The sequence below is a fragment of the Cyprinodon variegatus genome, unplaced genomic scaffold, assembly GCF_000732505.1.
Source record: "Cyprinodon variegatus isolate N-32 unplaced genomic scaffold, C_variegatus-1.0 Scaffold760, whole genome shotgun sequence".
NCBI classification, from domain to species: domain Eukaryota; kingdom Metazoa; phylum Chordata; class Actinopteri; order Cyprinodontiformes; family Cyprinodontidae; genus Cyprinodon; species Cyprinodon variegatus.
In genome coordinates, this window is record NW_015151213.1 from 311849 (window position 1) to 328823 (window position 16975).

At 38.9% G+C, this 16975-nt stretch overlaps 1 protein-coding gene across 1 annotated transcript; it reads right to left on the reverse strand.

Moving 5' to 3' along the window:
* Window positions 1–666: 666 nt before the first annotated feature.
* LOC107098228 (protein NLRC3-like) lies at window positions 667–15285 on the reverse strand. The gene is made up of 7 exons (XM_015395757.1): window positions 15199–15285; window positions 10942–11168; window positions 8095–8193; window positions 7909–7986; window positions 7710–7815; window positions 7394–7628; window positions 667–3655 (listed from the first exon to the last, which is right to left on the reverse strand). Exons 2-7 carry the CDS (start codon window positions 11100–11102, stop codon window positions 2097–2099), a joined length of 2238 nt encoding a protein of 745 aa, XP_015251243.1. The 5' UTR covers window positions 11103–11168; window positions 15199–15285; the 3' UTR covers window positions 667–2096.
* Between the last annotated feature and the right edge of the window lie 1690 nt (window positions 15286–16975).

Consider the following 16975-nt stretch of genomic DNA (forward strand, 5'->3'; position numbering starts at 1 on the left):
ATAAGCACTTTTTAAATTAGTGAGGTTTGGTTGACCTTGTTAGGTATGCTGTTGACTTCAAAGACCTGGTTGGTTGATGAGACAAAAAAAAAAAAAACTAAATGAGACATGGATTAAAGGTGCTTAGTCATGTTATACACCTCTAAAAAAAAAAAGTCCTTTATAAGCCTGAATAGCATTCCAGCACTGGATGCAATGAACAGGCATAAACAGAGGTTTGCACCATCTGCTGGTGGTACAGCAAAACTACAAGAAAGCCGAGATATAACAGAGCTCAGCGCTTTATAGAAAATCCTCCCCAGGGCCCTCTATCAGAAAATCAAGGGGAAAAAAATCTTGTTCTTATCAGGAGAAAACAGGGAAACAGCATTAAGGTAAGAAATATTTCAATTAAATAAAATGTAAAAAAAAAAACATAGGCTAAAACCTGTTTCATTGGATTAAATATAAATGAAACACATCAACATATTTCTATGATAGATGCATTGTTGATGAGCCAAATGTTTATTTCACTGTTTGTACTTGGGCTGCAGAGACCAACACTAGCATTGCTATCACTATTGCTATCACTAGCAGGAGTGCTTGAGTCAAAGCTCATTTATCAAGGGATCATGGTGCGAAGACGCTGCCTTTGAGGCACATTTCTGAGTGGATTTTATCTGCTTTTAACGTCATTTTTTTATTTACTGCTTCAATATTTAGAAATAAAACTCCAGAGATGAGATGGCATCACACAGCAGACGTCTGGATGTCCTTTAGGTTATGGATACTGACTTCATCATGTACAGCACAGGAGAGCTCGGCTGGATTGAGGGTGTACTGTCGTACTGTTACACTTTCATTTTTTGTGTATATATGTATATTTTTATGTACATATTTTTAGGGCTGAAACAATTAAAATGTGTGAGATATATATATATATATATATATACACACACACACACTTATCTGTCCATATGCTCTATCCAGAACTCCTCAAGTGAAAAAGTTTTAGTTTGACCTAAATAATAGGTGAAACTTTATCACTGAGAAAGTTTTAGTCTGCAATACCACAAAGTATTTTATTCCTCTAACATTTTCTACATTTGATTCAAAATTTATATTTATCCTTCTATTTGTTTACCTTTGATAAAATGACATAACTAGACGTTGCCCATTTAACCCATCCAGCTGCTAAACTCATCTCCACCAAAGTGGATGAAAAAGTTGATCAACTCTCAATATTTGTTCTCATTATTTTACTGTTTATGTTTCCTCTGTCCTCTCTACTATAGACCTAACATTTTTTCCACTTAAGATACTGAAGAGTAACGTCCTGCCGCCGTTTCTGCGACTAATGCTGGTCAGCACCAGAGGATGGTCCTAAAATAGAAGTCGGACCCAACATGACTTTTAACAAATATGTATTAAATTAATTGACCTTCGGTTTAGGTTTCTCATCCAAAATTAGGATTAAGATTAACCTTTAGAACGGGATAAACCGAAGATATTTAAATTAAGCTTCCTTGGTCAACTTTGGTTCTTTTAGGTTTGACTGAATCTTATTGGGCAAAATCTAAACAGCCATGTAAAAAGAGCAGTGTTTAAACATCTGTACGAAAAGCTTTGTGTAAAAAAGTTGAAATTGGAGTTTAAATGAAACCTTTCAATTGCATTAAGTTTTTAAATGAAGAATGAAACTAAAAACATTTAAAATTCAGCTGAAATAGCAAACCACTTGTATTTTCTTGTATTGTAAAGATGGTGGCGCCCTGCCCTGCAGCAGAGGGCCTCTCTAAGGCCCTGGATCCTCTGGGAGGAACTTTTATCTTATCAAGGTAAAAGTTTAAAGCTTTTTTCCTAAAATGACGTCACTTGGAGCTTCCTTTAGTCTCAGGGATCTTTATTAAAACGGGCCATGACCTCCGAATATGTTGATAGTGTCTAAGATGAATTTTATTCTAGCAGCTTCTCCTTATTTGCTCCTTAACAACATAAATAAGCAAGCGTAGCCTGCATTAGTGTGTTTTATCCATGTTTTCATCTATTATATGCTAAAATGTTCAATTCCTTGCATAGTCGGCTGTTTACTGGAACCAGTTTGACTTGGAGCCAAGTCAAAGTTTAAAGCCCGACTCCTCCAGGCAGCGCTGCAGGTTGGTTTTACGATCCGGATACGGCGTTTCTTTGGCCTTCTTGATGACAGACGCGCAGTCTTTCGATAAATCTCCCAACTTCGCCGAAGGCTTAAGTAACGGCTGAAGAAGTTCTTGGTTGGTTTTGCTCGCCATCCCGAAGAGGAAACGCAAAAACAAATCCAGATGGCCATCTTCACACTGCAGGCTTTTTTCCACCGCTGCCTTGTAGACATCCATGATTTTCCCTCCTTTGGAAAACAAGGATTTCACACCGTTGCTGAAAATGTTCTTCTCGTGGTTTGTGTATGAGAGGAACGCATAAAGAGCAGCCAGGTACTCCTGCATGGTGGGGTGCAGGAAACTCACCACGTCCTCGTCGAACAGCACCTGTGGGGTTGTTGTGAACTGTTCACAAATGCCGCTGAAAACCACCGCCTCCAGGGACGTACCTTGAGGCCAGTTCCTCCGGAGAACGCTGAACTTGCCCTTTTCCAACATGGTAAAAGCTTGTTTCCCCATCTCCAGAAGGAACGCCTCCTCTTCCTCCTTGCTGCGATTCGGAGCTTTCCTTCTTTCCTTGCGAAGCTGATAGATGAGCTTCAGCAGGAGCTTGGTGTACATATACGTGATGCTCCTGGGGAGTTCAGCTGCTGCTCCCTTCTCCCTAAAGATGCGCTGACACTCATCTGCAACCATTTTGCAGAACATGGGCAGATAGCACATGATGTGGAGAGTTTTTAACGACTTGACATACTCGATGACTCTGGCTGCCTGATTCGGGTCCTTGAACCTCTTGTGGAAGTACTCTTCCTTGTTGGCGTCGCTGAAGCCTCTTAGTTCTAGCCGATCGTAGTGGCCGTCCCACGGGGCGTAGGGGTAGACCTGAGGTCGGGTTGTAATCAGGCACCAGGAGCGGTTGATAAGCCGCCCTCTGAGCATGTTCACCACGTTGATATGCAGGCTGATGGGATCGGTGGGGTCAGAGTGGATTTCGGTTTCATTAAAGTTGAAGTCGGTGTCGTACTCATCTAGACCATCAAAGATAAACAAGGCTTTTTCATCCTCAAGCTTTAACTTATTCTCCCTCAGCTTCACCGTCTCTGGGTAAAGCTTCTCTATGATGTCCCGCAGGGAGACTTGTCCTTCGTCATACTCCTTTAACTCTCTGAATGTCAGAGGGAAGACGAAGAGGAACTGCTGGTGTGATCGCTCCAGAGACCAGTCGCGGACTAGCTTTTTGACAAAAACGGACTTCCCTGATCCGGCCACTCCTTGGAGGAACACCATCCTTGCACCGGTGCGGCGGGACTTCTTCTTGCTGAGAGTTTCTGCAAAAGGAACCGGTGGGTCTGGTTTCTTCTTAGTGTTCAGCTGGGGTATATTCAACACTTCATGTTCAATATTTGGGCCATTGTCAGTGTCTCCTACAATGAGGAAGTCTGTGTAGAGGTCATCCATGGGCATTGTTTCTCCTTCCATGATGGGTTCATCACAAAACTTCCTCTGCAGAGCACCAGCTAGTTCATAACGCACTTGATCTGAAATGAGAAGAAACAATCCGTTGAGACGTAGATTCAAACCCTTTCAGTCTTTTTGGGGATCATCAAGTTTAAACATTGATGAAAAATGGTAAGATAATTTTAAGGGATGATTTCATAGCAGCTATTCAAACCAAAACCTTCACCATAAATTTAACTCTCATCTGAAGTTTGTACTTTTTTGGCCATTCCTTGGATGTACAGCTACCAACGGATATGTTAACAGATAATGAGTCTTTGAGAACCTTTATGATGTGAATATTGTTCCATTATTGTTGCAGTCAAAGAATGCATGTTTTACATTATAATAAATATAAAAAAGAAATAAAAAAATGGTTTAATCAAAGGTTTTTTCAGAGTTACTTTGCTGTTTTCTGAGAATTCTTTCAAATTAGAAAAGAAAAACAAAAATCAGATTTAAGCTGCACAGTGGAGCAGTGGGTAGCACTTCTACCTTGCAGCAAGAAGGTTCTAGGTATGATTCCTGGCCCGGGATCTTTCTGCATGGAGTTTGCATGTTCTCCCTGAGCATACATGGGTTCTCTCCGGGTACTCCGACTTCCTCCCACAGTCCAACAACATGACTGTTAGGTTAATTAGCTTCACAAAATTCTCCTTAGGTGTGAGTGTGTGTGAATGGTCGTTTGTCTCTGTGTTGCCCTGCGATGGACTGGCGACCTGTCCAGGGTAAACCCCGCCTCTCGCCTATTGACAGCTGGAGATAGGCACCAGCACCCCTTGCGACCCCACTTGGGATAAGAGTGACGGAAAATGGACGGATTTTCAGATTTAATTTCTGCCAAATTAAATTCTTTTATTTTTCACAGATGGTATATTTAAAAAACAAATCTTCAAATGTAATAAAATATAGTTATAGAGAATAATATTTTCAATGCTTTTTTTTTCAAATGTATAGATTTTTACATTGAGTTTTACAAATTGCATTCTTTTCAAATTACGTTTAACAGATCACATTCTCTTCACTTCCAGCCCAATATGAATGCTCGCCACGGACCAATAAAAATGTTGCTAACATCCAGCAGACCAATAAAAATGCATCTTTGCTCCTCATTTCAGAGGAACCCCCACAGGCATGACTTTCCTAAAAAAAAAAAAAAAAAAATCAATATATTTGTTAAGGAAAGCTCTGTGTTTACACCTTGAAGCTTTCACTCTAGTTCTTTTTCGTAAAAGAGATAAATTGGAACAAACTCTTTAAATACAGTTAATAACGAAGTAACCATGAGACATGAAGCTAGGGATGCAGTGGGTTTCTGCCCTTTTCCTTGCAGGGTTCTGGAGGCAGGCCTTCTGCAGGTGATCCGTTTTGCCCTAATTGGTGCTCGTCTGCTTTAAAAGCTGTCATACAAGCAGCAGACAGGAGGCTTCTCCCTCTTACCTCCTCAAAACCCCGTTTGCTTTGGTTTGTATCCTATGGTTGGGTTTTGTTAGGTTTGTTTGCATTTGCTTATTTCTATTTTGTTATGGGTTTTACATTAATCCATGTTTGATTTCCTATTTTATTTATCCTTTTTTCAGGTTTTGTTTCTTTAGTATAATTTAATTAATTCATTTTCAGTTTAAAGAAAATCCTTGTGTGGTCTCCTTTAATGTAACCCCCACCAAACAAGCCTGGTGATTTAGACAGAAATTTTGATCTAACTCAGATCACAGAAGATGCTTAGGGTTACAGAAGGCAGCTGCTTACCAACCAGGCTCACATATGTGATTTTATTTAAATTTTCAATTGAAATAACCACAAGCATGTAGATGTCTCCCTCTAAGGTTGGGCTGCCAATTCGATTTTCACTGATAGTTGATCAACAGGTTTTTGTTAAACTACAGTCATCACAATCGGCTGTGCTGAAGCAGGGAAACCTCTACAACCTAAAGGACAGTGGCCTTCAGGGCCCGACTTTAGGCAGACAGGCTCTGAGGGCACTGTTGCCAACTTAGTGACTTTTCAGACCCATCAAGTGAGTTGTTTAAATAAATAAAAAAAGCGACCAGTGACCAACTCTGCTCCATTTCCCCTCTGAAAATGTGTCCCAGACGCAGAGCTTCCGCTGATCCTCCCTTGGATCACAAAGCAGGATGTAATTCAAATTTTTAACATGGCATTTTGTTTTTTCCCTTTTCCCTTTCTTTGAAACTGTTGCCCCAAACTACATCCTCCAGGTATTTAATTCACACACAGCCTCATCCGCTGTGTGCCTCTGCAGTTTAATTTTGAATTTGATAACATATGATTCATTTAGATAATTTTGGTTCAGGTAAAATATTATTCAATAATATTTTTATAGAGTTCATTTTTAGTTTTAAAGCTGTTTTAAGTGTTTTTAATCACTTCCTGTCTTCCCAATGTTAGTATTCCTCTATGACCAAATATGGAAATTGAACTATGGAGTCATCTTGTGAGTGCTGGAGACCTTTGGGAAGCTAAAAGCCACTTTCCTTGCTGGAATTTGGCAACACTGTTCAGGGTTTTATGTTTTGAAGGCCTTGAAAGCTTTCATATCCACCATCTATTGTTACAGACTAAAGTTGATCCCCTCTGCAGTTTGAAATTTGTGTTTTATAACACTGAGATAATTTTGAAAATGGGATTAATTTCAGTTTTAGAATAGCCTGAGTTAAAAATTGTGGTCATGATCTAAAAACTGTTAATTTATTCAGGTTATGTGATCCTAACATTGGTTTGGTCCGAGTTTGAGGAAAAAAAAAAGGCTAAAACAGCAGAAATCTAAAAGGATGCAGTAGGGGTGTGAATAATAATCGTTTTGTATTGATCCAACAGCCGACGATCCAGTGCATCAATACGTCCGCAAAAGTATCGATTCATGTTTTTTTTCCCTCCGGTCTATTTTGATCCATTTGCTCCTGGGCATAATTCTCCCTCCCGTGCTGCAGTAGCGCTAAACCTATTTTGCCCTCCTACCGCACTTCCTGGTTATACTTTTAGAGGAGGGTGTCACAGTGAGCTTGACACAGACATTTTTGATTTATGTTCAATATTGAAGCGTGGTCTGAGGCGATAAGGAAGTGGGGGCGAGTTTAGTACCACAACGGAGTGACATGAGGGCCAAAAAGAGCTGAGATCCAGGTGGAAAAAGGGTCCCAGCGTTCTCGCGCACCTCTTTCTTCTAGCTGTTCAAACTTCATGAGTTGTTTTCCACAATTTCGGTCACAAAAACAAAACAAGCCGGCCTCCTGTTTGCGGCACTGTCTGCGGTCAGTTACAATTTGGGAGAGGTGCAGCGGACTGTCTGTGGAGGGGGTGGTGACGTCTGGAGCCGAGGTATTGAATTGCACTCATTGCACTGATTTTGTGCAGTATTTTTGATGCAAGGCCTTTCAGAATCTATAACACAGGGGAATTATTATTTTCCATTGAATGAGGTTTTAATAGGAATAGGTGGAATGCAACTTTTCTACTTCTGTTATTTGCTGTTGTTCCTAAAATAAAATGCATAACGATATTGTAGCTTTCATTGATAAAATTCAAATTTGAATCATTGTAAGGTGAGAAAAAAAACAAAAAATTAACCAATTAAACGAATCGTATTGTGGTGTATTCTTGAGTATAGAAAATAATCGAATCGTTGGGTCAGAAAATCGATACTGAATCGAATCGCCATGATGGATGTGATTTACACCCCTAGGATCCAAACAGTTTTTAGAATAATCTAATAATTTGTGTTGTTTTTAAATTGAAATCAACATGCTGTGTCGACTCACTTTTTATGCACAGGGTCTTCAAATAGTCGGATAGGTAGTTATTATCGAGGCTGACCAGAATAGTTCGGGTTATCTGTATAGACATTTCGCAGGTGAAGGTCTCCAGGAGTCGGTCCACCAGATCCACAAGGTCCATGCTTTGAGAGCCACTGAAAGGCTGCGGGTAATAAGTCCACAGCTTCCACTTAAAGATCGAAAAGTCCACCTGCAGCTGCTTCAGGGTGTCACACAGAGCCTGTCAGCAGAAGGACAAATGACATCATTACTGGTATGGTTTGGACGGCATGGTGAAGGTAGCATTGCAGCAGGAACAGACCGTAAAAGTGAATTTCAGCGTCAGGGACGGATGCTTGATCTCCTCTGGTTCTTGGATTAATTCCAGCTTGTTGGAGGATTCTTTGGTTTCATCTTTGCTTCTTTCCCTGGTAAAAAAAAAATACAGTCACAGGTTTCATTACATTTCAGGTCGACTTATTAAACAGTTGCAAATATAACCCTGTTCTCACTATTCCTACCTGGGAATGATCTTTTCACAGTCATTGCTGTCAACGGAGTAGCAGCTGGAAAACGAATCGGCTCTTTCCAGCTGGACCCTAAAAGAAGGAAGACAAAGGCGCTTTAACAGCTTAACTCTGTGATTCAAACTGGAGCAGCTAAAGGATGATAAAATACTTTTTCAAAGACGTCTGTGATGCTTGTACCTTGTTGAGGATCCCTCCATGTCTTCCTTTTCTTCTGGGTCATCACTGGTCAGTGACTTGTAGCTCTGAGCTGGACTCAAAGCCTGCTCCACATAATGCCTGGTGGGGGGGTGATCCACAAATCAATCTACTAATACTGTAACTTTAATGCCTTTGTCTGGTGATCAGCAGGTCAAATATTAGAATAAAATCCTATTATAAACCTCTATTTATAAATCTGGGGCTCCTTTGTGTAACTCCCTTCTTATCATATTTAAACTGGATGAATGTGGAACATAAATTATAGTCAGACTGACTTAATTAGTTTTACTTTGTTTTCATCAAGACACCTGAGTTGCTTTTATGAGCTCAGTGTGAAAAACGGCTGATCCCAGGCTGTTCTTTAAATTCAGTCTGTTCCTCTGCTTGGTTTGATGTGTCACGGCTGAAGGTAAACTAAAAGAAAAACCTTTTGGTTGATAAACCAAACATGGAGAGGCTGCGTTCAGCTTCTATGCTCCACATGTCTGGAACAAACTCCCAGAAAATCTTAGATTAGCTGAAACACTTAGTTTATTTAAATCCAGGCTGAATTGTTTTCTTTCCCTTTTGCTTATAATGTTTTATGTAAAGCACTTTGAATTGTTCTTTACATGAAATGTGCTATACAAATAAACTTGCCTTGCCTTGCCTAAAAGCTGGTTTAATTTTTCTATTGGGTCCTCACAAAACAAAACAGATCCCAGCCCTATTTTATCCTACTACTGTACCTCAGAAATAAAATATTTTCATGTACCCCTTGCAATACATGCGCGGACCACTGGAGGTACATATAGCCTAAGTTGGGAGTCACTGCCATAAAGGGGAATCCACTGTAGCAGCAACCTGTCCAAACAGAAAGCAAACTAATATGTCATGTGTCTACTATGTCATGCACAATTAAAAGATAAATCTAGCCAACAGAAACAATTACAGCATAATGTAAAAATCTGGAAGGGATGAGAGTTTCTGAGCAGCGGTTAGTTAAGAGGTAAATGACTGGAAGGCATCAAACTAAAACCCGAGGATAAAACCTGCCTCTGATCTAAAACTCCACCAGCTTTCTTTGGAACTCGACTCTCCCAGAGTGAATCCAGCTTCCTTTAATAAACACCAAGGAGTTTTCAACATACTTGAGAAAATTTGTTTAAATATATAAGATCAGACACACAACAGACCCACCATGTTGAGTTTGTCCCTGTTCTGGAGGCTGATCTGCCAATAAGAGGCCTCAGCAGGAAAACAAGACTACAATATTTTAGAAACTTTTATCTATTGTTTTCCAAACTGGAATGAACAGATCACTGACAAAAAGACGTCTGCTGTGGTAGTGCCAGCAGACGGATGGAGTCTTAAAATGTCTCAAAAACACAACATCTGCTGACATTACTTTTTTTAAAAATACTAAAGTATGAATTTTTTATCCATCACCTGAATCCACACTAGCTAAATTTGACCAAAGAGACAGTAATCAGAGGCACGAGGCATTATGAGATGGATAAGTGATTCAAGCTGTAATCAGGGAATTATTTAACTGCAACGGAAAAAAAAAAAAAAGAGACTGAATAAAAAATAAATTTCAGTTATATTTATATCCTGCTTTGTAATCCAGGGCAGAATCATCAGCAGCTTGTGTTAAACATTAGCAGGTCTCCTCTCTGCACTCTTGAGTCTGGCTGCATGCATGTGTTTAAGGGTGAGGCAGCAGCCTGTGAGAGAGAACTGAGGGAAGCAGGGGGAGACTGACAGCAGCTGTATAGTACGGTAGTAACAGTAGAATGGTTCCTGCTTCCAGTTAAGTCGTTACAGTCAACAAAAACACATAGAAAAGTCTTAAGATTTTTCTCAAGTGGTTTTTTTAGAAGCAAAAGTTTTTAGAGGCTTTTAAATTCCCCCAAAATAATGATAAAGTCGTTCGGTTATCAACACTGGACTGTCGTCTCCAGTTTTCCTTCTCTACAGAGAGCAGAGCAGAGCAGAGAAATGTAGCCACCAGTTAGCTTCATATGCTAACTTCACAGCAAGACAGACAGGAGCCAATGGCAATGGCTTTCCAAAAATGAAGTGAATCATTTCATGATAAAATAAGTGAGTAAATATGCAGCGTGCTGTATAAAATGCTTTATTTTGTTTTAAAATTCTTTGGTAAATTTGAAGGGTGGAGGCTTTTATTTGGCTGCAGCGGTGCACCACCATCAATTACCTGTGGAGGAAACCCTGTCGTGATCACATAGTTTCTGGAAGCTTTTTGTTTATCCATGTGACTGACTGAATTTATTCTGGACTAATGGTCTAACAAATATACAAGATAAAAATAAAAGAATACAAATAGAAAAGTACAATACAAGCACAAGTTACACTTAGATAGGAGATTTAAGGAGACATAATTGATTAGACCAAAAGAGTTAGTAATCAGACGGATGGACGAGTGAATTTAGGCCAAATGAAACAAGTTTTTCTTTTTTTTCGGGGAGAAAACCTCCTACCAGACTTAAAGTACATATCTGCCTCCCTCTAAGGCTATACTCAGTGCTTTAGTAATGAATCCCCTAAACCCGATGAAAGCAGCTAACAGACAGTAATGCTAAAAGCCCCTGTGTTGTACTTTGTTCACCAGTAAAAGCTGCTTTCATTGTGTTTAAGTTTATACTTGTTTTGGCGAGACGGGACCTGAGAACATGGCGATGACCTTTGCCCTTTTCTTGTTCATCAGCACACCCTTTCTATCTCTGCATTACTGAAGTAATTATAAGCATGTTCAGGTCGGTTAGAAAGCACCAGTCAGGATCTGAAGAGGAAAAAGTCAAAGGGGCTAAAAAGTCTGCGTACCAGTTGCTGGTGTCCATTGGCGTTTCTTCCAGGTCCAGAGACGGTCTCCTCTCAGGAATATAGTAAAGATCTTCCTCATCAATGAATTCCTCCCCATCTCCCCTGCCAGAAACGGCATCCCCAATGGAGGAATCATCCGATAACATGATGGAGTCGTCCATTGTTTCACGATGAAGGCGCTACAAGTGCGAGCGTCCCAGGATGATCACAGCATGAAGTGCCTGAACCTGTACGCCAGAGAGACAAAAAGGAGAGAGAAATACCGGTAAGAACCAGATATTCAGGTTTAATCCGCCCCAGCTGCTCCACGATCATTTTACTTTCTGAACAAGCATGAAAAACTGAACACAACATCTGAGATGCACTCAGAAAAAGAGCAATTGATTTTTTATCATAACAATAATTGTAGAAAAGGACAGAAATCTGGTTTACAATAATTACTACAAAGGACTTTTCTAAATAAAAAGTTATGCCACTTTATTTATTCTTCAGGTTATTGGTAAATACTAATCCTGGCATCCGTATTAATAAAGTAAGCTGCCACTGAGGGAAAGGAAACAGGAAAATATGAAGGATAGGAACAACAATAATTTGAGTCTTATTGTTCTCATCGAAATGTTTTGCATGGCTTAGAATGATGCTTTTAGGAAAAAAACATTTATTCTTTAGTGGAAGTTTTCATTATTGACATGAGAAAAGAACAAAACAGTGTTGACAAAACCTGGTAATTGTTCTCCAAGAGCCATGGATAGGATGTGATTTCTGACTCAACTTAATCAATAACTTATCTTATATAATTTCTAACCATTTTATTTTTGCAAATGATTCAATCACTTTACCTAATTTAAGAGTCTGGTCCATTTGCTCCATCTTTTACTGTAGAAGTCTGCTTGTAATCTCACCATAAAACTTAATCGTTCCAGTTTAAGATTCTCTTCAACCAGTTTCAACTATTTCTGTGTTAGAGGGATATACTGCTACAGATGATCCTTCCCACCTACAGCTATCAGCCCTTAAAACAACTGCTTGCAAAAAGCAGGTATAAACCATGAGTTACTGCAGGGTTTAATTTCCCTTTGGGAGTAATAAAGTATTTCTGAATTTATTTTTGGGACTGAGAATTTTATTAGGAGCTTATCATTTAGATTCCAAACTGTAAGGAAATGTTGTTCACTTGGACAACAAACTAGACTGGAGACACAGCTGTGAAGCCGTCTATAAGGAGGACAGAGCAGTTTGTACTTCCAAAGGAAGCTTAGGTTTTTCAGCATTTGCAGCAAGATGCTATGCTAAGAAATCCTGCAAAACCTGTGGAGATTATTTCACAAAGGAAAATTCTTCATAAAGTGAAGAAGATTATTGACAACAGTGACGTTTTTTTTAGAGGTTTTTTTAAACAACAGCAGAGTGTCTTGAGTCAGAGACTTCTCCAGATCCTGTTTAAGACAGATTGCTACAGAAGATTCTTCCTGCCTACAGCCATCAACACCTATAACAGCAGTTTAAAAAAATAACGTACGTGTTACTGCAACATTTAATTTCCCTTTGGGATTAATAAAGTATCTTTTAATTGAATTTCTCCCAACAAATAGTCATAAAATTTGTTGGAATTTAAAACCAAATATTAATAAAATTTGATCTCAAACTTTCTCTCAATACGGGGCAGGATAAAAAAAAAATGTGTTGGCGGTTCTTCTTTCTATCTGCCCAGCCGCTTCAGCTTTTTTATATCCGTTTTATTTTTCCTTATTCAGCTTTTGGAGGTTGACCAGTTTCTTTAATGGTGTGTTCAGACAGCACACGTTGAAGGCGGTGTTAATTATTTCAACTTACTTTGAGTTTCCTCTGTGCCTGAGTTACGCTCGATGCCAGTCGCCTCTGACTATCTAGAAACATAACGCTTAGATTGTTTCCGACCCAAAGCTAATTAAGGGAAATGGGCCACAGCCTTATAGATGCATTGGTGTTGAACTACTGAGGTGTCAGTCTGATCATCAAATGATGTTTTAGTCATAAAGGGTAAAACAAAAAAGGCTATTTTAAAGATACTTGTTGGTAAAAATGTACATAATCTCTTTAAACAAGCCATCTCCTAGACCAACAATCTAGCTTTAAATTTAGAAGTTAAAACTGTCAAGCCGTGGTGCATTTTGTTCAATTTTGCATGCTAATGTAGGATTTAGTCAGTTGGACAGCACGTCCAGGCAGAACCCACAACTGACACTAATGATATTGGTATAAATGCTAAAGGTCACAAAGTGATAGTGGTTCACATGAGAGAGGTGGTTAGAAAAGAAGAATATAAAATATCATAACAGTACTTGCTAATATTACAGCTATTAAAAGATTTTCTAATATGTTTCCTCGCCGTTGAGAATGTTTAGCCATGTTTAGGTTAGAGACTGGTTGTATGGCAGAAATTAACATGTTTTCCTACAAAATAAGAGCATGAACCCCATAAAGAAAAGATTTGATGAAGATTCTGACTAAAACAGATAAGAGTGTCACCAAATTGACCTTAAGCTTTAAAGAGACTTGGGGAAGAAGTCACTACTTTGACAGGAACATAACAAAGCTGGATTATAGCTTCCAAAGAACTTTGGGGAAAAGAGAGAATTTTTTCTAGAAAATATCCTCCTTCCTAATGATGTCTGCATGTTTCACTGAAGGAGGGACATGTACACTTCACAAACGACACCATATCACGAGAGAAAAACATATCATCAAGCAACATCTGGCTCCCTCAAATTGAGATAACCTACTTTTTAGTTACAACGTGGTTCATCGACAATAAAGACAACATTTTTGAGAAGAAAGAAAAACCCTGATCTCAGTCTGAGTTTTTTTTTTTTTTTTTTTTGCAGAAAAGGTGTGTGAGCAAGGTGACCTATGAACCTGGATAATTAATACCAGTCCAACAAAGGTCTGAGTAAGAATACACAAACCGACTGACTCAAAGGCAGCTCCACCAAACTCTGAAGCCATGTGTGGAAAGACCCTTAAACAGAAACTAGTGCATCCTAAAGATAAACCCCCCCAGACCAAAGATGAGCAGAGTGGTATATGGAGTTCAGTGCAGTGAGGAATGCTCTGATCTTTATATTGGAGAAAGCAAACAACCTCTCCACAGACGCATGGCCCAACACAGAAGAGCGACCTCCTCAGAACAAGACTGGGCAGTACATCTACACCTTATAGACAAAGGACATTATTTTGAGGACCAGAATGTTCGCATTTTGGACACAGAAGGCAGGTGGTTTGAAATGGGTGTAAAGGAAGCCGTCAGTGTTAAGAGAGAAAAAAACAACCTCAGAGGGGGTGGACTCAGGTTCCAGCTCTCAAAAACCTACAACGCAGCGATTGAGTTGATTCCTTCATGCCATCACCTCAATCCTCATCACCATGAAGGGGATCAAAACACCTCGCCTGGTCAGCCAGGCCAAGAACGACCCTAATGACTCCCTTTTTCAGAGGCATAGGCTAGTATCGGGTATTGCAGACAAACAACAACCCCCCTTATTGCTAAGGGGTGGGCCTGTTCTTCCTGTTTAATTTGCATGTTTTCTAAGCCATAACAAGGCTTTGTTGGGCTTCTCTATAAAGCTTGAAACTCAACACTAATCCATACACTTTGAATTGAAAAAGGTTCCTGGATGGGAAGCGAAGCGTCTTCAAACTTAGGAAAAAAATGTGCAGTGGTTTGTTTTTTAAACTTTTTTGGAAAGACTATGACCTGGATGACTAAAAAACTTCACCATCAAACACTGGATCAAATGATCAACAGGGGGCAGGAAGAGTGGGATGATACAGTTGCATTCAGAGTCATAAACATAAACTGGAAAAATAATCCAAGAGGTTGATGTGTTTTAGAGACCTAATTCTGAATGTGAGACACTGGTGAACAGATGAGCTATATATAAAATACAACTGTTCATAACTTCCATTTCTACATCAACTGATGATTATTAAAAATAATTCGTTTATGAATCAAAAGTTTCAAGTAGCCCATGAGCAGATGATCGGAGGCTGAACATCTTACGGTGTTCTGCTGAACTTTCTACCAAAAACTTTTTGTAAAGTATTGTCAGTTAGCTTTGCGGAGCACTTCGTTGTCGGTTGTTTCAGATAGAGCCAGCTTACACAAAACTATGACTCATATAATCACAGCCGGAATAAAAATATTAAAGCGCAGGTATTAATGTGATATATTATTATCAATAAATAATAAAATATCTTCAAAATGCGTAGTTAGCTCACCTTGTTTTACCCAAGGCTTCCTAATGCGGAAGTAGTTTTTCTCGTTTGCTGTCAAAGTTCGTCTTCTTCTTCTGCTGTTTTTTGTCGGGTTCCCCCTAAAAAAAAAACTAAAATGGCGCATTACCGCCCCCAGCTGGTATGGAGTATGGACAGGAACCATTCTTAAAAACACACACAAAAAACGGAATATCATATCAAATAAACCAGTTTTAAAAAATAACTGTTAAATACTTAAGTCACGGAACTTCTCTGTGTTAATTCAATGGTAGGCCTGTTTAATATACTGTTAATAAATCTCATTCTTGCATCTGTTGTACTGCATTTCCTGCAGTACAACAGGGAATGTTCTACGGTTTCATTTTCTCCACACTTATCAAGTTTATTTTATGTGTTTCGTTTCCCTATTATGAATGCAGTACTGTTTAATGCTGTGTAATCCTTAATCTAATCCTCCTGTTTTCAGTTGAATTCTGTAAAAATGTCTACCTTTTCTCTTTTCTACCCCCTTGTTTTTGTAAATATAAATCCCTTTATAGCAGTGGGCTGCCATTGTGTGGCCCCCGGGGGAGCAGTGTGGGGTTGAGGGTCTTGCTCAGGAACCCAGAATGGAGGCTGTGGGTATTTGCAACCTTCTCATAGCACAAGCTCACGGCTCTAATCACTAGGCCAACACTGCATTATTTTACCATTGATCCCTCATTTTCTCCTATATAATACTTTCAACTTTTGCTCTACTGACTGATATTTTCAACAACAATATGCCAGGCAGCTTTCTTTGCAACTTTATTTTCCACTTAATTTTTTTATTGCCAATGTGAGGAATATATATCTATGCAAATAGAACAGCTATTCCTATCATTTTGATTCTAAACGGTTTTATTTATTTTTTTTAAATCAAGGTCTCTGATCTGCGGAACAACCATTTTTCAAATTAAGGCTTAATGAACTGGAATCTTAAAGACTGATTATGTTAGCCTTATTATAATGGTATGGTACATAAATGAAATACTCTTTATTTCTGTCACAGTTTGGTTGAGTTTAAAGGACTCAAATGCAGAGGGGTGCAGAGGTGAGTATCTTGAAGATTTAATTGAATAATCACAAATAAACTGAGGCAGGAATCCAAAGTTCCAACATGAAAATATTAAACAAACCAGAACCATGGAGACATCAGGGAAAACAATCACAAGGAGCCGAGGTAAGACGAGGAATCAGCACTGAGGAACTACACAAGGAGAGTATTTATGGTAGACTGGACAAAGAGAGGACTAATGAGCTGATTGGGAGCAGGTGTGAAGAGAGGAGTCTAGAAAGGAGCTAGGGAAAAGGAGACCAACACAAGAGGGCAACAAATAAAAACCTAAGAACCCAAATACATCCAGAAAACACAACAAAATAGGAATCAAACCAATAAAACCAGAAACATGGAGCAAAGCAAAACTGAAAAAACTAAAAAAAAGACTTAACAGAACCAAGACTGTGACAATTTCAATACTTTTTTTGTTTGTTTGTTTGTTTGTTTGTTTAAAAATAGGAAGTAAAGTCTCTTAAGAAGGCTGTGAATTGCAGACAAATTTGTGTTGTAAAATGATTAAATATTTTTGTAAAACAGACATCTGTAAGAAAAGGTGGCACGACCTAATAAATGATCATTTAAACTTTAATACAGATTAACATGAAACATATTAGATCTACAATTTGTTTATTAATCTATCTGTGAATTATATTGTAAATACGGCTTAATATTGAGCATTATGCTTCAAGAACTGCTGTAAAC

Excerpts from the sequence above, each read along its gene's own strand:
- LOC107098228 (XM_015395757.1), bottom strand. The coding sequence starts at position 11,102 with ATGGACGACTCCATCATGTTATCGGATGATTCCTCCATTGGGGATGCC. Across the intron at positions 7,987-8,094 it reads ATGGAGGGATCCTCAACAAG|GGTCCAGCTGGAAAGAGCCG; the intron begins GTACAAGCATCA and ends TCCTTCTTTTAG. Across the intron at positions 7,816-7,908 it reads TGTGAAAAGATCATTCCCAG|GGAAAGAAGCAAAGATGAAA; the intron begins GTAGGAATAGTG and ends TTTTTTTACCAG.